We start from the raw sequence: 20,326 nt of genomic DNA on the forward strand, positions 1-20,326 counted from the left end.
TTGTGGCTGCTATAAGCCTGCATCATAATGTAGTGATAATAGTGTTTTTGCAGAAAGTTGTTATTGTTCTGCCAAAAGAAGGTTGTTGTTGGCTGTGGCTTCATCGTTTTCTTATACTTGCATCGTCATTTGTCTTTTCACATGACTCTGGTAGGGTAACCCAGTCAGTGGGTGTGTATTTATAAGTCCCATATTCAGGCTTTAAAAAAACGGGTTTCTTTAGTCTTCGTATGTGTTGTTGAGTCAAAGGTATTATTCATTTTATATCGCATTTGTAGTAGAAATATAAAGTAGCAGTAACTGTGCAGAAGTCACAAAATCTTTTTGCTCATAAAAACGAGCCAAGTGAACTTTGAACTGTGACGTATTTCCAAATTTCACAAATTCAATCTGATTTTGAACATTTTGAGTACTTTATATAGTTGATGAATATACTGTAAGTTTTAATATAGTGATGGGGAACTCACTACTCTTTTTTGCTTTTATTAGAATATCTTTATTCTTTTATAGGCATTATCTATTTCTATTCTTGCTTTTACTTATTTTAGAGGCAAAGAGAGGCACGTGTTAATGCTGGGTCTAAGAAATGAAGAGGTAGAGACTGAACAACAATGTAGCTTTCTTTGTAGAGGCGTGTGCTTTGGTCAGCGTTTATGTATTTATGTTATAACTGTGTGGACGTGTAGGACAAGGTCTATTGTGGTTTGTTTTTTTCACTTTGTGGGTTCTTGCCTTCAGCACACTGTTTTTCCAAGCTTGGCAAAAGCATTGATAAGCAAACACACCGTGCATTCACACACACACACACACACACACACACACACACACACTGCAGTGTGAAATTGGGTCAGCAGTGGCGAGTGGGCTTTAATGCTGCTCACATACGCTCTCTAAAACTGATCTGCATATTCATGTGGGTGGCTATCAAAATTGCACACACACATGCACGGTTACGTGTACACACATAAGTAATAGTATGTACACAATTGCCTAAACTTATCGTCCCACACACACATGCCCACGTGCAGACACACAAAGCTGCGAGAAAAGCCTGGATATTGTTGATATTTAAAATATCAGGAGCCTACAGGAGGCATTGATGTCACACACAATAACATAATGTGATGATTGTAATTGTGGGGCTAAAAATGAGCTTCACTGTGCCTTTCACTTCTTGTCCTCCTACAGCTGCCTCTCTCTCTCTCTCTCTCTCTCTCCCACTGGCAAAACAAGTGACCATCTTTGAGAGCAAAGTGGAAGTCGGCCGCCTCGCCGACCAACCCTCATTACCTGCAAACCTATGAGCGATTCCTGACATTGTCAAAATCTTTGCACGAGTGCTCTCTCAACACACTTCTCCACCGCTCACACGTCTCAGAAATTAGGAGCACTGAGCTCAGAAGAGAGTTAGAGACAGACAGACAGAAAGACAGACAGGTGGAGTGAAAGACAGATGTTAAAGAGGTAAGGGGGAGCAGAGGAAGAAAAGGGGAGGGGGAGATGGAGAGAAGCTAAGGAAAATGAGTGGTCTCTCCCTGAGGATATACTTGTCAAAAACTCCTACTTTGCGTTTCTGACTTTCTCAGCGGTGAACAACAGTTTCCTCTGACAAAGCATTTTCCTGCTTATTTGCAGACGGAGGAAGGAGACGGGGCTCAAGTTGGAATGTGAGAAACTGAAAGGATGCAACAAAGGATTCAGAGCCAGTAAGCAGATAGCTGTGAAGCCCGCTAGGGGCCGAGTAGAGTAGAGGAGGGGAAAGGTAGAGGGAAAGGGGTGGAGGTGGAGGAGGAGGAGGAGGAGGAGGTGCGGGCTGGATGTGCCTTTTGAAGAGAGGGATGGTAGGGGAAAGAGAAAGGAGGAAATGGAGAGAATGAGACTGGTGTGTGTGTGTGTGTGCGTCCGTGCGTGTGTGTGTTTGGGGACCCGCACACTGAGGCCTGAGCATGTGGTTTATTTCAGAATACTAATGTCTCTTTGATCTCCTTTGCTTAAAAAAAAACACCCTGCTGCGATTGTGGGCACACACACACACACACACACACACACACACGCAAATCCATATATGTATTTATCTGCATACCTATGAGCATGCACACACACACACACACGCACACACATTAATTTGCTTGTTTCCCCGTGACACAACAGAGTCACTGGTGAACAAGGCTAATTTACACACGCACATGTTTGCGCTTCATTCATAGTGAGGACACTCATAGACAACTAGCCCCTTACCCTAACCTTAACCATCACAACTAAGTGCCTAACCCTTAACCTAACCCTAACCTTTACCCAATTCTAACCCCCAAACACCCCTTTAAAGAAGTGAGGACCAGCCAAAATGTCCTCACTTCATATGGTCTATATGATTTTTGGTCCTCACAAAGCACAAATAAAAGAACACACACACACGCACTGCTTTGACTTCCATTCATTTGGAAAACAAAACAAACAAAGTGTTATCTCTAACCTTAACCATAAACAGTTAATGCCAAACTCTAATGTTAACCTAACCACAATTTGAGCATAACATAATCGGCTCCTCAGAAATTAGGCTCTGACTCATTAGAACCAGATTTTGGTCTCCATGAGGACTACTGGTCCCGACTAGGTCAGTGTTTACACCAGAAAAAGGTCCCAAAGAGGCGACAAATACAAGAACACACACACTTGCTCACTCACTCCAGGGTGTCTAATCTACTTTAACTATCGTCCTCAGAGATCCAATTACAAAGATAGAGGGATATTTGTTTTTCTCTGTGCATCCTAAAAGACTAATTAAATTTTCATGTGAAGATGGAATTATTTGATACAACATAAATGTCTTTTCATTTTCATAATATTTTCATTTCACATGTAATGTAATACGTATTAAATGGGAATCTCTTTTTTTTTGCATATTTCAGCTGCATGTCTAGCCTCGAACAGCAGACATTTCGGTCATATTAACAAAAAAAGAGAACGATGACTTAACTCTGCTCACTTTTCAGCTGCACTGTCCTGCACTGGACAGAAGAGAATCAATAAAAGAGCTTAAACAAACACAGGCAATTAAATACAGTGAATCTTTTACATTTTCCTGGGTTTTTTGTTTGTCTTGCACATCTTGGACTTAACCTAAAAAGACTTTAGTAAAACTATATAAAGTACCACGTCATCATCATATAAAGGTACAGTTCAGGCTTTTACGAAATGAGGTACTAATACATAGTTGGTGTGGAAAAGTACATTTATTCGCATTACTGTAATTGAGTAGGTTTTTAAAAAAACATTAATTTTACTTTTAGTTCAATACTGTACTTTGTTGCATTTAAAATCACATCCGTTACTGAGTAAAAAATGTTGCTGTGACAGGCAGACGATGAGGACAGGTGAATGATGAGTACAGACGAATGATGAGGACAGGTGAACAATGTGTACAGGTGAACAATGTGTACAGGCGAATGATGAGGACAGGTGAACTGACAGGTGAGATGAGACAATGATGAGGACAGGTGGATGAGGACAGGTGATCAATGAGTACAGAAGGTGACAATGTGTACAGGTGAACAATGTGTACAGGCGACAGGTGGCGATGAGGACAGGTGATCAATGAGTACAGGCGAATGATGAGGACAGAGCGTACAATGATGAGGACAGGTGAGCGATGCGTGCAGGTGAATGATGAGGACAGACGAATGATGGCGACAGGTGGCGTGAGGACAGATGAATGATGAGGACAGGTGAACAATGAGTACAGACGAATGATGAGGACAGATGAACGATGAGTACAGACGAATGATGAGGACAGGTGAACAATGAGGACAAACGAATGATGAGGACAGACGAATGACCTTTGACCCATTTTGACGGATTCAGTTTGTTTACATATTTTATTTTGTCAGCACTTTAATTAAAAGCAATTCATGTGAGATTTGTGTCCCATTGTCCCTTTTGCACGACACAAGAAAGAACTCCAACCTTGTTAAAGGTTAAGGTTAAAAAAGTAACTAAGTCACTTTTACTCTGAGCAAAGCATTTGACAGTAGATTTTGAAAATGTCTAATTTGATATAGGTATTAGTGAGATCTATTATGTTACGAGGGAGATTAACAAAAAAAGAGCTGCACAAAAAGAAGCGCAAGTGGGAAGAGTCTCTGTGGAGGAGGGTTTTTTTTTCATGCGAGGCTGAAGCCCGAGATCTCCTCACTTCAACAGGAGGATCACAAAGAGGATTTCCGCTTTCCTACAGCAGCACACTGCTCCACCACAAAGGACCCATACCAGTCTAAAGGCAATACTGATAAAAAAAAAAAGTGTGTGTGCGTGTGTGTGTGTGTGTGTGTGGAAGGAGTTTCTCTCTCGCTAAGCAGTGAGAAAAGTTGGCTGTGGAAGAGGAATCCCACTCTCCTCCGGCAACGTCCTCCACCACAGAAGACCCACGTCTGTCTAAAGATAAAACTGATGAGCTGCAAAAACAAGGAGAACAAGCGGAAAGGAAAGAGAGAGAGAGAGAGAGATAGAGAGAGAGAGAGGGAGAGTGCATGGAGGATGTGTTTTTTTTTGTGCAAGTTAGAAGAACAAGATTCATCAGATCAAGGAAAGGAATCAAATCCACAGAAGACACATGTCAGCGTTATTGCGTTTTCTTTATCCAGAAACAAATGTTACTCCCAGTTGACTTTTATTTGACCTTGCCATGACCAACATAGCAGAGATGTTGACAGACACATCTCTTCAGTGGCTGTGTCTGAGGACTGTAAATACAGCCCACTTTTAGTGCTACCCCAAACCAATCCCTTAATCCATAAACCATAATGAGTAAGTGAGGGGTGAGCAAGACCACGTGTGGTATTTCATCTTATTTAATTTAATTTAGTTTTATTTTATTTTATTACACATCTTCTTAATGTATTCCATTGTATCCTTTGTTTTTTTGGGAAAATATTCTTTTAAAGGTATTATTTGTTTTGAATATGTGTCTAATGTGTTTTTGAAGAGTTATCTCATTGTCATATTTGATGAATAAGGTTTAAAAAAGTAAGTCGTTTAATTATAGGCCGACAGCGCCATCTTGTGGCCTTGGTTATTTGTGCTGAGTGGGTGGAGCTAAGGAACCGGATCATGTTGGTACATGCGCGCTCTGGTAGTTTCATTGTTATTGTTTAGAGGAAGTAAAGCAGCCGAGATGGTGAGTGAGGAGCTGGTGGCTCGTCTGAACGACGGTGGCTACAAAAACTGGCTGAAAGCTGGAAGATGTCTGCTCATCCTGAAGGGAGGTCTTCATCCTGTCACCAGCAAACACATGAGAGCTTTCCACAGAGATCTGCTCCTCCACAACCCTGTGCTGCAGACACAGTGTCACACTGCTGCATGTAGACCCAGAGGGAATAAGGTGAGAGTCCAGATTCAAGTGGTCCACATCACCTTCACCTGTAAAATCTGATTTGGATCATTTAAGAAAAAAAGCAGAACTGGATAAAAACATGTTCCATTTAACTGTGATACTTCAAAGTCAAAGTTTTCTGGTTTTTCAGCTTCTTAAATGTGACTATTTTTCCGGTTTCTTTGCTTCTTATGACAAAGGAATCATTAAAACTGAGTCATTTTGTCAGAGGTGGAAAGAGTACTGACATATTCTACTCAAGTAAAAGTAGCCTACCACTATTTTGATAACATTTGATTAAAGTATGTAGTTTCATGTATTTCATGTAGTTGACATGAAAACAAGACATCGAAATAAGAGACAATTTTAAAAGACAAAGAGAGTCAGGGTTAAATTACATTAAAAACTGCTCTCTTTTTTTACAGAGTTACACATTACTTTGGTTGGTGTAGTCGTTGAACTGGTCATGGTTAGGGGTAAGGGGATAATGCTTTGTTTTGGCTGTACAAATGAGCTGTGTGTGTGTGTGTGTGTGTGTGTGTGTGTGTAGTTTTCCATGGCATGCAGGGTGTGCACTGAGTGGCAGACAGTCATCCTGAGACACCACAGACATCCAGGGGCTTCTGTCAACTGGGACAACTGTGTCCCTCCACAGTGGAGGACAGACTACTGGGAAGTGGCCAAGGTAACTGCACACACACATACACACACACCTCATGTGATTTCCCATGAGGTGTGTGTCACTGAAGTAAATGATTACTTTAACTCACCATAGTTCATAACCTGAGCAATGTTAATGTTTGTTATCATTTTTATAATAATCTCTCCCCCTCTCTCTCCCTCTCTCCCTCTCTCCCTCTCTGTAGGCCTACATGCCTCGAGGTCAGGGGAAAGTGAAGGGAGCGGATCAGTGCGATGCTTCTGCTCTGCTCAATCTCATCAATTTCTGCGACTGTTTCCATTCTGTGGATACAAAATATGTGAGAGAGGTAAAAAAAAGAAAGAAAAAAAAAGACAACACATTGGTTAAAATGAGAATTCAAATAAATCTGAAGTGAAGGTTTGACACATGGGTTTATGTTTCAGACGATTTACAAGATATTTTGTGTGTGTGTGTTACCAGGTGATCCGGTACAGGAATGAGTTAATGCATTCATGTGAGCTGCATGTGAAGGATGAATGGATGAAACATTACCGGATGACTCTGAAACGCTTCATACAGCAATTCAGCCACGTGCCACAGATGGAAAGAGTTGGACGAGACATAGATGAGGTGAGCGTATGTGCGTGTGTGTGTTGATGCTGTTGAAACATGTCCAGTGCTGTTACACATACATGTGTGTATTTTGTGTACAGATGCTGACAGTTGATTTGTCAGTGTGCGTCTCCGGCTTGGACAAAGTGGACTCAATACAGTTTGATGCTGTCCACGAAGGGGCGAGCAGCACTGACTTAATCGGCCAATGGGAAGCTGAGTTGCTACGAGAAAAGCTGCAGGAGTTGCTGCATGATGACGACGATGACGATGAGAATATGAAGGCAAGGGTGTGTGTCGAGCAAACAACAGTCCATATACACATAATAAACCAAACTAAATGTGTCACTCGCTCTCTGTGTCTCTGTCAGGACTCTGAGCCGCTGAAGAGGCTGAGTGGTTTCTTGCAGGCCAACAGAGACTTGGGTGCAAGGTTTTCTGCAGAGCTTCAGACCATCAACTCCCTGCAGGACAGAAAATAACAAAGACGAGGTGAACGGAGGACAAGGAGAGTATTGAACACTGTGTATGTTTTTTATTTTAATTTATATTTTGACAATCGTTTTAAAACAGTATTTCAGAGTATTCAGCATCTTCAATGTGAATATTTTCCCGTGTCTTTGCTACATATGACAAAGAAATCATTAAAACTGAATCATTTTGGTTTGTGGACAAAACAAGACATTTCCAGGTTTGGTAAAACACTGATTTACATTTTTCAACATTTTCTAACCAAACAAGTACTCGATTTGTCGAGGAAATAATAGCTTATATAAATAATCATTAGTTGCAACCCTATGTGTGTGTGTGAGAGTGTTACCTCTTTGGACCAGAAGTCCTCATGGAGGCAGAACCTCATTTCTGAGGAACTGGTTAAGTTAAGGGAAATGGAAGGAAATGAAGATCGAGGTTTTAGGTGCAGATTGTTGGTTTGTTTATATAGTATTTTTTAAAATGTAAAATTAAACATGGCATTCCATTGATTCTTATCCAAAGACTTTTGAATCAAATGTAACCAAAGGCTCATGATGAATTAAGATTATATTATATTGTACTAAACTGTATCACGGTAAATAAATAAATGGTTTATGGTCTGAGTGAGTAGAGGAAGCAAGCGATGCCATGATTCATTTGTGTTAATGAACCAAAGATTCTGTGATTGGTGGTGTTGCAGTCTACAGTTTGACTGGTAACAAACATCAGTCAGACTGTGCTGATTAAACCTTTTCAAAGCTTCATGTTTAAAATATGGATTACATAATCCTCTTTCTCAATAAGGGCCTGTCTACCGTTCAAGTTTAAATTGGTACCAGTGCTTTTAATTTACTCCTCTCTGTAATAACAAGAACTATTGTTTACGTTTTAAACAGCTGTCAGGACAAACAACCCGTTATGCCAACGACAATCCGTTTTGGGTCCAGTTTTTTTCACACTGGCTGAGCTGTGTGTTTGTGTTCATAGTCATTATCAAGCCAGCAGTGATCACGTTTGGGCCCGGCTGGCAGCTGGCATCATTTTTGGAGCCGAGCCGCGTTGTAGCTCACAGCTCACAGAGGCAGAGCATTTCATGATTGTGTGTGTGGCACATGCAGCCGGACAGCAGCTCCTTCAAATGTCACGTAATGTACTCTGTTCAATACCAATTTTATGAAATATGTTTAACATATTTAAAATGGCTCCTTACTTTCTTGTCGTATCCCTGCCTTTAAACCAGGGGTGTCAAACAAACAGCCCGCAGGCCAGAACGGGTCCAACCTAGGGTCCAATCCGGCCCGCAGGAGGAATTTGTAAAAATGTTAAAATATTGTTGAAATTGCACTTGTTTTTCTCAAGAAATTTCAGGGTTTTTTTTTATACATTTTGTTACAAGATGCTTAATTAAATGTAAGACAAAGGGGAACATTTGGCGATATTGTTGTGTATTATGCTGCTATTCGACTAGTCCGGCCCACTTGACATCAAATTGTGTTGTATGTGAACATACAACCCCTGAACTAAAATGAGTTTGATGCCCCTGCTCTACACCCTCCATAAATCCCATGTACCACATACTCATACTCATAGCTCAGTGCTGCATAAATATGGTGTCCTTCCACCACCAGGGGGCAGTAAAACCTCTAGTTTTTGTCCCTTCCTCAAACCAGTGTGAGTGTTGGAGTGTTGATCCTAATAGGGTTTTTTTTTCGTTTTTTTTATAGAATTTATTGGAAACCACAGTTTTGGTTTCAGTTTCCAGTGACACTATGGTGGCCTGGAAGTGCAAACCAGTATTACAAAACTTGAAGCAAATTTACATTTTATGTAAAACACTTTTACAAATACATAAACAAATGAACAAAGTTAAAACAAATTTACAAAATGCGAAACATTTTTACAAATCCTGAAACAAATTTTCGAAAGTTAAAACAAATTTATAAATACCACAGTCCATTTGTCACATTGCTATTGGAGAAAAACATCCTGGGATAATTATTGAAAATACTAAATGAATGTAGTTTTAAAGGTGTGTTATTCTGCCATGCATGTTTACATCTTCTACCGCTTTATCCTCCATGTGAGGGTTGCGAGGGCGCTGGTGCCAATCCCAGCTGACATAGGGCTAAAGGCAGGGTACATCCTGGCCAGGTCTCCAGTCCACCACAAAGCCACACACTCTCACTGTCAATTTGCCTAATCCCCAAATCTGCATGTAATCTATGACCCGTAACCTAAAGTAGAAATAAATAGCTTATTCTAAGGCTACAGAAGTGAGTATACACTTATACACGCATACTTATGGGAAGAGTAGTGCATTTCTGTCTGACGATAAGCATGAAACTGACCCAGATCACAACACTCACACATACAACACAAAGCGATGTCCCTGTTTCTGATTCACTACCTGGTTTTGGTGCTAAATTGTAAAATGTTAATTTGTCGTTCTTTTGATTTGGTTTCTCTTGTTTTTCTGTTTTCAAACGTCGTGTTTTTTGTGTCTTGGCCAGTGACCTATGACTTGGTTCACAAAGTGGCACAGACACATCACTCAATTTGTGTTTTCATGTGGGAGGAAATGTGTGTTTTGGTGACACATGAACTACTTATTGAACTCTAACCCAGTCTCAACTGTTTCCTCCAGAGTTTGCCTACATGGAAATGAGCAGCAGCAGCAGCAGCAGCAGCAGCAGCAGCTCTGTTTGTTGAAGCTGTGGCACCAGACACACCTGAAGTTCGGTAATCAGGTGGACAAACTGAAGACTGACAGAAACATGGGGAACATCACACGACAAGGATCTGGATTATATCTGTTGTATTATTATCATTATTATTATTGTTATCATTTTTAAAATCAATCCATAGTTGAGTCATCTCATGCATTGACCCGAATCAACATCATCTTATATGTGGGTGCACACTTTGAACTGTTCAGCCTTGTTTTTCAACATCATCTTATCCTATCACTCACTCTTTGAATGCACCTTCGAGGGCCCTGTCATCCACTAACACTCGCAGCTCTTGTTTCCAATTTAATTTCGCTTTAGGTTGTTTTTTTGTTTTTTTTTTGAGTCACCCTGCCAGACTCAAACACAGAGTTTCTCAGAGATCCTTCCTCCCAGCTGCTGAACCCTGAACAACAGTTACCTCACGTTGCACATTTAAATCCGAGCTTGTCATTGTAATTTCAGCTGAATTTTCAGAGAGATTTCAACACACTCTGAGTAAAATGCTGTGCAAAGCACAGTTAACTGTGTGCTGTAGCTTTAAGGTTAATCCTGATTGCATTCTTTCATTATATTGTGATCGAGTTCTCTTTTAACGACTGGTCTGATGCTCATTTTCACAATTTCATAAACATTTTATACGTACAGTTTATGAGAACACTGAGACACACTGCACATATAAAGGATGAATAAATGAATGACATTTTGAAAAGAGCAAATAACAATGTATCACTCCACTTTATTTCATGTGCAAGAAACACATTTCCAAGAAGCACTAGATTCACAGTTCAGGCAAAGAGAAGGGCGATTCATCAAAGCTGTTTTCGAACAGCGCGTGATTGAACTAAATCCTCTTTCTTTTTTTAAATGTCTGAACATTGACAAAAAACATTTCCGATACAAAGACACACACACACACACACACACAGAGTCAGACATTCCCTCTGCAGAGGTTCACAGATTAGAATGTGTCCTGGTCATGTTCATGCTTTTAAAAGTCTCTGGGTTCTCCTCTGCGACTTCCACCTTCGTGATCTCCTCCTCGGTCTTGGATGGCAGGGCCGGGTAGGGGAACTGGAACCACAAGACACAAAGGAGCAAAACGCCGTCACCTTTTGTTTATGAGGATTTGTGGTCGGGTGCGCGGGTGATTTTATGGCCTGTGTGTATGTGTGTGTGACAGAATGGGTGTGTACTTACACTGAATGTGTCACTTTTTTCCAGGAAATGCATGTACTTGGACGGGGGGCGTGGAATCGGAGGAAACAGAAGAGTAGAAAGCCTGAAACAGACACGCAGACTTCATCTTAAGGAAGTAGATGTAGAGGGAGCTCTGTGTATGAAGTGCTGTGAGTGTGTATTATGTGCCACAGTGAACTGTTTTTAGCCTTGTTTCCACCAATGAGGCGAATAACTAACAATGTAGTTCGGCCTGTGTGGTTTGGAACGCGACACCCTGCCTGATCTGACTTGTGTTTCCACTGCAGAGTGTGTAGGCCCCATTATGTAAATGATACATGTATTTATGCCCCATCATAACATCCTTCCAGCACGACACAGTATAGCTCGCCAGTAAATCCCTCAAAGAAGAAGAATGCTGCACAGTAAACTACAACTGAGTATTAGGGCCAAAATGACATATTTTTAATATTATGAGAACAAAGTCGTACTCTTTTGAGAATAAACTCATAATTATTATGATGATCTGCTGCAACCTGTGTCAAGATGAGGAATGCGGAGAAGTTACATTTTCATTTCGGCTGCACAAAAAAGAAATACTTTGAAAAGATTGTGAAAGAAACAAGAGTCGTGCAGACTTGGAGGAAATCACCTCTTCTGTGGAGGAGGAAATGACTATTATTATTATTATAGTCCTTTTATCTCATAATATTATGACTTTTTAATATCACAACGTTTTTCTCATATTACAACTTTTTTTCTCAAAATATTATGACCATGTTCTTGTAATGTTACGACTTTTATCCTGAATATATTGACCTTTTTAATATTACGACCTTTTTTCTAATAATATCACAACTTTTTTCCCCATAACATTATGACCAGTTGTAATGTTACAACTTTTTTCTCATAATATTAAAATTTTTGTCTCGTAATATTACAACTTTTTCTAATCGTATTACAACTTTTTTTCTGATCATATTATGACCATGCTCTTGTAATGTTATGATTTTTATCTGGTATTATGACTTTTAAATATTACGACTCTCTTCTTCTTGCCATGTTGTTTTTATATCACAAAACGATGATGAGCTTTGTTTGAGAGAAGGCTTCGAGCTGCACAGAAAAAGCATCATTCCCTATACTGTCACGTCTAAGTGACGATTCTTTGTCAGTGTTTCCTGCTCCACCCTGCAGGAGTTGGACCACTGAGGTCAGTATTCCAGCAGGGGGCCAAAAACTGGGGCAGTGGTTATTTTGTTTGACAATAGAAAACATGAATAATTGTGTGACATACTGAGTCGCACTTTTGTGTTTGTTGGACATGTGGCTAAAAAGAAGCCTCACCTTTGCTGTCGCATCAACAACAGCACGGCCAGGAGGATCATGGGTATACCAAACGACAATGTGACCATCAACAGAATGTTGAGTCTGCATGGTTGTTCCACCGCTGCAGAGACACACACATCAAGATGGAGAATGAGGCTCATTAAAAACATCAACACGACAACTTTAAAAATACAATAAAAACTAATATTGTCATTTCACTTGAACCTTTATTTAAACAAAACGTAAAAAAAGTAACCATGTGGCTATGTTTGTAACAGTATAGTGATATAATCACAGCTGAGGGCTCCATTTTCATGCACATATAGCAGCAGTTTTGGCTTTTAACCATCAAAATATCCTGAATCTTTTTTTAAATATCGTTAACTAAAGACCTTATTTCTTTGCAACATGTGTCCTGTAAAAAATGTCTTCGAACTGACGGGCAGGTATTAATAAGACAGTTGATTCTTTTAGTTGGTTTTTCAGTGAAAACACTGGAAATAACGTTCAAGTCATTCAACCAATCACAGATTTTAGAAAGTTTTGTTTATGTGATGAAAACTCCCTGTCCAATCTCATCTAGAATCCAAGGAAAATGACTCACTGACAGTGGGACTCCATTCACCCCACTGAGCCGATCCAATGCATCCACTGTTCCTCCTCATCCTTATCCTCACTCTGTAGGTGTGAGTGGGATCTGCGCTCAGCTCTGTGTAAGAGAGCTGGGCTCCCAAATGTCTAGGTGCTTCCTGTTATGAAAGGATTCATCAGTTAACAACAGTTTCTCACAGTGTTAATACTCAAATCACGTGTCCCTTGGGCCATGCATCCCCAGAAAGTTTCAACCAAATATGAATGCTTTACTTTTTGAGAGTTGCGCTGCTCACAGACGGACAAACGCAAGCAAAAATACTGTATATCCTCCACAGAAGTAATGCAAATCTGACTCATTGTACCTGATCACCCAGGTCCAGCTGGTATTCAAAGCACATTGGGTGTGATTGGTCGTGGGGCAGAGCCCACTTCACCACAAGACTTCCATTTGTGACTGTCGCAGAGACGTTTGTGGGTGGTGGCAGGAACTCTGCAGCAAACACAGAGCACATTTTTTTTGTATTTGAAAACAAAAATCAAGAGATTCCTTTGTAATAAATAATAAGCAGGTTTATGTCTCTTTGGATAATTACATCGTCTGTTCGCCTCCTGTTCAGTGGACACCATGGTGATGAATATCCTAATTGGGGGGCACAGCAAGCCCTAATTTGATATTCAGTTCTTCTTGTCAAACCACCGTTATACTCGTGACTGAAATATCTCTACAACTGCTAGATGCACTAGCGTGACCGTGACTTTCTACAGACACTAATGGTTCCCCATGGGATACGCTCTAGTAAAGACTTTGGTAACCCCCTAGCTTTTCTTCTCACACCACTGTGAGAGCTCACATTTGTGGTTTTTGATAAATGTATCTCCAAAAAACAACTGTCACGACCACAGCTGCAAACAATTGCACAACTAATTTGGCAGTGTCACATGCTGATTTGTGCAGACTGATTTTTTGCAGAACTGACCAAACTAACAGTGAGTGCGTTGCCCGTTTGTGCACTTTATTGTTCACAAAAAAACTGGCAAACATAGGCTACTAATGATCCACTGCTGAGTGAAGAAGATAAAATCAAAGTGCAGATGCCAGTGAAGACTTTGCATTTGGAAATACTAAAAAAACCAACAGTTCATCCTGGATTCTTACCCAACATTTGGCTGTCGTATTTGTAGCTGTAGACTTTCCACTTGTCAGGCCAAGACATGTTAAACTGAAGCACTACCTGTAGATTGTTGAGCTGCTGCTGAGTTAAAGTCCTCGATCCGACTCTTTCCACAGACGAATAACTCGGAGACTGAACTGGTGTGTTACCATCACAAATACTGCGTGGATAGACAGAGACAGAGCAGCTTGAAAACTACTACTACTAAACTACTAAATCTTTGTGTTAATGTGTCACATAAGGAGCTAACCTGATGGTGACAGAAAGCTGAGTGTCCTCCTCTTCAGTGAGGAAGGACCAGGAGCAGTTGAGTAGATAAGTTGGGTAAAGGAGGCAGATGAAGGTTTCATTTATGTCTTTCATCTCTAAAAGGACCTCCTGGCCTGTAGACGACTTCACCGAGAGCTACATTTGTACAAAAACAGCAAACTTCTGTTGAGTATGTTTGGTCTTTGGAAGCTTTGGCAATAATAATAAACGGTATTTATAGAGCACTTTTTCAAACTAAAAATTCTTAACGTCTTGAATGAGCTGCTGGATGTCCTTTGTTGTTGTACATTGTGTTGTTGTCTGTTGTGTCGCATGACTGAACAGTGAGGCCAAGTTGTGTGTTTTTTTTTAATTGCTTTAGGGTCTGGGCAGCTTTGGAAGAAGTTAGAAAAGTGTGATTGTCACCTCATCAATGTACTGTTCCTCCTGGCAGACATCCTGATTGTTCTCCTCTGTCACTGTGAGAAGAGAACATCAGAGAACATCACTGAAAAGTATCTTACCAGAAAATTACATCTGTAGAAGTTGAATTCACATTTTTATGTGACATGTACTGTACTTAAGTATCAAAAGTCATTTTCTTATATAAAATGTAACCCACCTCCATGTGATGCCCCTAATACCAGGAAGATAGTCCAACATATTAGATTGACAAGACACAGCATAGTAGCCAACCTGAGAGAACACACAGAGAGAATGAGGGAAGAGGAGTGTCAGGTATAAAAAATCCCTAATTCTCAGCCATGTTTGGTCAGTGAACGCAGTCAAGTTACTGACTAAATAATTTCCTTCCCCTTTTCAAATGCTTACATGTAAAAGTGGACAGTCAAGAAAGGCATCAAATACACACAGAGTGTTCGTTCTCCTCTCATTTACCTTTCATTGTGACTTTTAACAACACACACATTTCTTTCAAAACCTTGTATAAACACAGGGAAAAAAGTAAGTCTTGAATGGACATACCCATTATCTAATATCTCATATTTTTTTCAATGATTTGTTATCACACAAATGTTACACAAAAAAAACTAAGAAGTATATTACTGTAAAAATAGTAATCATAATGATGATAGTAATACGCTGTTACCTTCTGCTGTCCCTCCCTCTGTAGACACTGACTATGGTTCAGTGAGTGCTTTCAATCAGTTTTAAGACAAAGACACATTTCTGAAAAAAAGAAGAAGCATGATGTCACATACAGTAAAGGACATCAGGAAACCAAGGCTTTCTTACTCATATAAGTAGAGTGTTAACATTTATCAAGCCCTCATTTCAAAACTATGTCTACCTCCTGGAACTGAAAAACAGCAAAAACATTGATTATGTGCTTCTAATTTAACATTTTCTGGTTACTTGTATTCCCTTGTTTTATTTCATTTTATTATTATTATTAGTTATTTGTTCTTATGTATTGTTGTTGCTGCTTATTTAAGTTGTTCATATTCTCCATAAACCAGTGTTCACGAACAAACAAAGTACGTTTCCTGAATGTCAGTGAATGTCTAAAAGTAGATTATGTACAGAATCGTAAGTAACAAAACACTAGTTCCCTGACCGGGAATCGAACCCGGGCCGCGGCGGTGAGAGCGCCGAATCCTAACCACTAGACCACCAGGGAAGCTGTAAAGCTGAGTAAACATTACTGTTCTTGTATGTACACAAATGTGAAATCCTGACAGAAAACTTTATATATTTGTATGAGGGTTTTCAGTATGGTTTATTAAACACAGCGCGGACCTACTTTGTTATCTGTAACAGGCCTGCGCTCTTCACAGTGGCTTTTTCTGATGTGCTTAGTTTCTTCTTCACTTTGCCCTCGTGTGCGGCCGTGGATAAGAGTCGTCACTGCCCCCGTGTGGCTCGTGGTAAGAAGATAACGCCACAACAGTGTTTTTGGTGGTAACTTTTTACGTCACCACCAATAGCCAGTAGGTGGTGTGCACGAGGACAATGTGGCGGGAAGACTTCCTGATTGTATGTACACAAAGCCCCTGCGATACCACCGTTGCTACAACTCGGTTCGTACAGTAGTAATTTTATGCATTTTTGTCGTAGAAACGTGTTCACATTAGCTCTATAGGACTGTGTTACCTCAGTCTGTAGAACGTGTTACAAATGTATGCAGTACAGAAAAAAGTATCTGCCTTGAATTCCTGCTGAACTCCTTTGTAATGTTAAAATGTGCAGTGAATGTACTTTAAAATGTATTTGAAATGAATATCTCTTACCCTTATGGCTCAAATACATGTAGTGTCTCTATAAAATACATAGTTTGACTCTATAAAGTATCACGGAGGTTTATATTAATAAGGTTTGTCCAGATGTTCTCTTGAATAATGTTGTTTTCTCCATCCTCCAAAAAAAAAATCAGATTCAAAATGTCAGCCAGAGACACTCTGAGGCACAACAAAACAGCCATCCTGATGACTCTGTGTGGAGACTTCAGACTAATCCTCAACAAGGTCCATGAGAAAAACCTGATAACTGGCCGTGAGTACAACAACCTTAAGAGCATCAACAAAGAAGACGCAGAGGGCCACGTCGTTGAGCTTGTGGATAAGATCATGAATAAAGGAGAGACTGTCTGCCGGGATTTCCTTCACCTCCTGCAAACAGACAAAGAAGTTGAGACAACTTACCCAGAGCTGAAGAACATGCAGCTGAAAGACACCTGTCTTTTACCCATGTCTGTCCAAGCATGTTCACTTGGTATGTCATTGTACAGCACATCATTTGGCACATGCATGACAGATATTGAGCTTCCAGCAGAAACATTTATGAAACGTTTATGTTTGGAGTTGTAATTCTGTTTCACTCTGATCTCCTCAGATGTTCTAACACCAGAAATCAAGAGGCTAAAAAGGGTGAGGACTTTACTTCCTATTCAGAGTGGGCCAGGTGACTTTGAGGTTGCAAAGTTGTGTTTTCTGCCCTCTCTGTTCGGGCTTTATGCATCTATAGCACAGATCTCAAACCCGCCATTTAATTATTTTGAAATTATGTGAATGTCAAAATCGTCCAAAAATATTATGTCAATGTATTTCAATGTCTTTTTCCCCCTTACTGACCAAACTAGACACTCAGTGGCACCTAGGTCATTTAAGTTTGAGACCCCTGATCTATAGGGCTGTAGGGACTATGTTGTACTGAAATGGATCTTTGAGAAATGTCATAAACTGACTCTAAGTCACTCCCAACACACAGTACAAAACAATAAATTTCTAGGGCTGTTGTGTGCTTTTGTATTCTCAAATTAGTGCACATCTATCTTTGAAAATATTGTAAAAAAGTTGCTCCATCACAATTCCTAAAAGCCTGATTAGTCACTTCATCCTGGTGCCAGAACTGAGTCACAGAATACACAATAATGTACGAGTCAGCATATTTAGTACAGCTTTTTAAAGACACTTTAAATGTGATCTTCATTCCACTATTTTCCCTCAAATAATCCCAAATAATAATATTTTGTTCTCTGCAGACATGATATTATTTGCAAATATGGAAGTATTGTAATGATTCATATTTAAACAAAAGGAAACAATTAACTCTTTATCAACATTCTTTTTGAATATTGTTTCCATCATTTTTAGGAGGAATGCTACCAGCTGAAGAGCCACCCTGTCGGCCTGTGTGTGATCATAAACAACGAGAATTTCATGGATGGCAGAATGAGAAGTGGAACCAACAAAGATGCTGGTATGTCCCAGAACAGGCAGTCACACTGTTCTACACCATTAACATAACTGTTGATTAACATGTTTGTTTTGTGTTTTTAAATTACTGTCCGGCAGAGTGTTTGGCAGAGGTGTTCAGCTGGCTGCGCTTTAGAGTGCTGATGTGCAAAGACCAAAGCCAGCACCAGATGGAGCGAGCCCTGAGGTGCTTTGCTTCTCTGGATGATCTCGCTCAGCTGCAGGAGTTTGATGTGAAGGAGTGGCTCGGCACTGGATTTGTGGAACTTCAGCAGGCTCCCAAGCATGGAGATGCCTTCATCTGCTGTATTCTTAGCCACGGAGAAAAGGAAGTTGTCTTTGGTATTGACAGGAAGCCTCTCTCCATTAAGCAAATTACTAGAACCTTCAAGGCGACTGATCAGTCAGCCCTCTCTGGCAAGCCTAAAGTGTTCCTGGTCCAGGCCTGCCAGGGTGGTCAGATACAGCGAGGAGTGTTACTGAAGGATCTGGAGGCTGATGCTGCTTCACCGTTCTTCCCTGAAGAAGCAGATTTTTTGGTTGCTATTGCGACAGTGGAGGATCATGCATCATTTAGACACAAAGTAGATGGGAGCTGGTTCATCCAGTCTGTGTGTCAACAGTTAAAGGAGGGTTGTCCGAGGTGAATGAAAAAAAGCTCAAATTTAAGTTTGGTTTGGTTTTATTACATCAAAAATGATAATAATTATAAAATGTGTAATGTGTTTGATTTAGGGGTGAAGATCTCACCACCATCCTTCACCATGTGAACAGTGACGTAAGCCAGAAAGAGGGTTCCAAGGAGTTTGGGGCAGCAAAGCAGATGCCTGAGGTTCGGTTCACCCTGAGGAAGACACTTGTGTTGTCACCAGAAGCTTAGTCTCCAAAGATTCTACAAACTCACTATGAATGTACAGGGAAATATTTTTTAAATGTTTATCTTTCTGAATCTTTTATCTCATTTTTATATCGTCAAAATAAGTCATTGCCTTCAAATACTGTGTCATTGACATAAGGTCCACAGCATGAGGGTCAGGGGTGAGTACAGCACTGAATAAGTAATTTATCTGTTTTACAAACAGATGTAAGCATAAACCTTTTTTATGAAGTTTACTTATCCACATAAAACAAATCTATGGAGCATTTGAAAATACATATTTAGAAAATATTTGCTGACACAAACACTTAACCTTTTTCATTGTTATAGTGAAAAAAAAGACAAACAAACCAACATAAATAACAGACAAATGTGTCCATTAAAAATAAGTTAAATGGAGAATCTGAGCCTTTGTATACATTGATAGTACAAATTACTTTGTCTTTTAGTGTTTCAAAATAAAGTCATGTTTATTTTTAAAAAGAAGTGAACAGTAAACATTGCAGAGTAATGATTATATCAGCAGATTTGACTCGTAATTATGACTAAGTATATATCATAATTATGACTTAGTATCTCTTAGTATATTATGATAATGACTGAGTATCTCTTAGTATATCATAATTATGACTTAGTCTATCATGATTATGACTTAATATTTCTTAATATATCATCATTATGTCTTAATAAGTCATAATTATGACATAATACCTTAGTATATTATAATTATGACTTAATATCTCTTAGTATAGTATAGTATATATATAGTATATATTATTTCTTCGTATATCACTTAATATCTCTTAACATCATGATTAGTGCCTGCTGCTGCAAGGCATAATGCATTACTGTGCAAGCATATATTGTAATCCTACACATTTATTAGTGCCTGCTGCTGCAATGCATTCACTAGTTCTCATTGTGTGTTGTTTTCATTTTCTTATGACTTGCAGTTTTACTTAAAAATCACCTAAAAGTGCAGAGAGTTCTGGTCAAAACTCCCATGTTAAAAATCTGCTTTGGAGTTTTGGAAAAATCAAGACCAGGGTGATTTTTGAATTTTCTCTGTCAATTCAACCCTGTTTCTGACTCATTTAAATGTGGGAACTGCTGAAAGCCTCCTGATGTTCACAAACTAACTTTATCTAACTAAAATTTTATCCCTATCATCAAAAAGTCATAGTTTAGTATGTCGTGCAAAAAGTCACCAAAATGTCATAGTTTAGTATGTAGTCCAAAATCAGTCAAAAAGTCATAGTTTTGTACTGTATGTCGTCCAAAATTCGACAAAAAAGTCATAGTATAGTATGTCGTCCAAAATCACTCAAAGAAGTCATAGTATAGTATATCGTCCAAAATCACTCAAAGAAGTCATAGTATAGTATGTGGT

At 39.5% G+C, this 20,326-nt stretch overlaps 3 protein-coding genes and 1 non-coding gene across 7 annotated transcripts; 2 read left to right on the forward strand and 2 right to left on the reverse strand.

The window, feature by feature from the left end:
* Positions 1-5,127: 5,127 nt before the first annotated feature.
* On the forward strand, positions 5,128-10,480 carry LOC122779183 (uncharacterized protein CXorf38 homolog). 3 transcript variants are annotated; one of them, XM_044041325.1, is made up of 7 exons: positions 5,128-5,377; positions 5,919-6,053; positions 6,235-6,357; positions 6,492-6,641; positions 6,725-6,913; positions 6,995-7,149; positions 9,742-10,480. In XM_044041325.1, the coding sequence occupies exons 1-6, from the start codon at positions 5,171-5,173 to the stop codon at positions 7,103-7,105; spliced, it is 915 nt and encodes a 304-aa protein (XP_043897260.1). In that variant the 5' UTR covers positions 5,128-5,170; the 3' UTR covers positions 7,106-7,149; positions 9,742-10,480. The 3 variants fall into 3 exon arrangements, with proteins under 3 accessions (XP_043897260.1, XP_043897251.1, XP_043897266.1); XM_044041316.1 differs by lacking the exon at positions 9,742-10,480 and having other exon boundaries at positions 6,995-7,733; XM_044041331.1 differs by lacking the exon at positions 9,742-10,480 and having other exon boundaries at positions 6,725-6,907; positions 6,995-7,733.
* A 62-nt stretch (positions 10,481-10,542) lies between these two features.
* On the reverse strand, positions 10,543-15,533 carry LOC122779174 (granulocyte-macrophage colony-stimulating factor receptor subunit alpha-like). The gene is made up of 10 exons (XM_044041306.1): positions 15,455-15,533; positions 14,969-15,042; positions 14,773-14,825; positions 14,348-14,502; positions 14,082-14,257; positions 13,288-13,415; positions 12,936-13,080; positions 12,350-12,452; positions 11,024-11,105; positions 10,543-10,897 (listed from the first exon to the last, which is right to left on the reverse strand). Exons 2-10 carry the CDS (start codon positions 15,030-15,032, stop codon positions 10,778-10,780), a joined length of 1,026 nt encoding a protein of 341 aa, XP_043897241.1. The 5' UTR covers positions 15,033-15,042; positions 15,455-15,533; the 3' UTR covers positions 10,543-10,777.
* A 380-nt stretch (positions 15,534-15,913) lies between these two features.
* Positions 15,914-15,985, reverse strand: trnae-cuc. The gene has a single exon. It is a non-coding gene; the product is annotated as a tRNA-Glu (tRNA).
* A 328-nt stretch (positions 15,986-16,313) lies between these two features.
* Positions 16,314-19,434, forward strand: LOC122775595 (caspase-8-like). Of its 2 annotated transcripts, none has more exons than XM_044035613.1 (6): positions 16,314-16,385; positions 16,739-17,076; positions 17,197-17,231; positions 17,958-18,063; positions 18,159-18,702; positions 18,795-19,434. In XM_044035613.1, the coding sequence occupies exons 1-6, from the start codon at positions 16,318-16,320 to the stop codon at positions 18,937-18,939; spliced, it is 1,236 nt and encodes a 411-aa protein (XP_043891548.1). In that variant the 5' UTR covers positions 16,314-16,317; the 3' UTR covers positions 18,940-19,434. The 2 variants fall into 2 exon arrangements, with proteins under 2 accessions (XP_043891548.1, XP_043891558.1); XM_044035623.1 differs by having other exon boundaries at positions 17,961-18,063.
* The last annotated feature ends 892 nt before the right edge of the window (positions 19,435-20,326 follow it).

The sequence above is a fragment of the Solea senegalensis genome, linkage group LG1, assembly GCF_019176455.1.
Source record: "Solea senegalensis isolate Sse05_10M linkage group LG1, IFAPA_SoseM_1, whole genome shotgun sequence".
In the NCBI taxonomy this organism is placed as follows: Eukaryota; Metazoa; Chordata; class Actinopteri; order Pleuronectiformes; family Soleidae; genus Solea; species Solea senegalensis.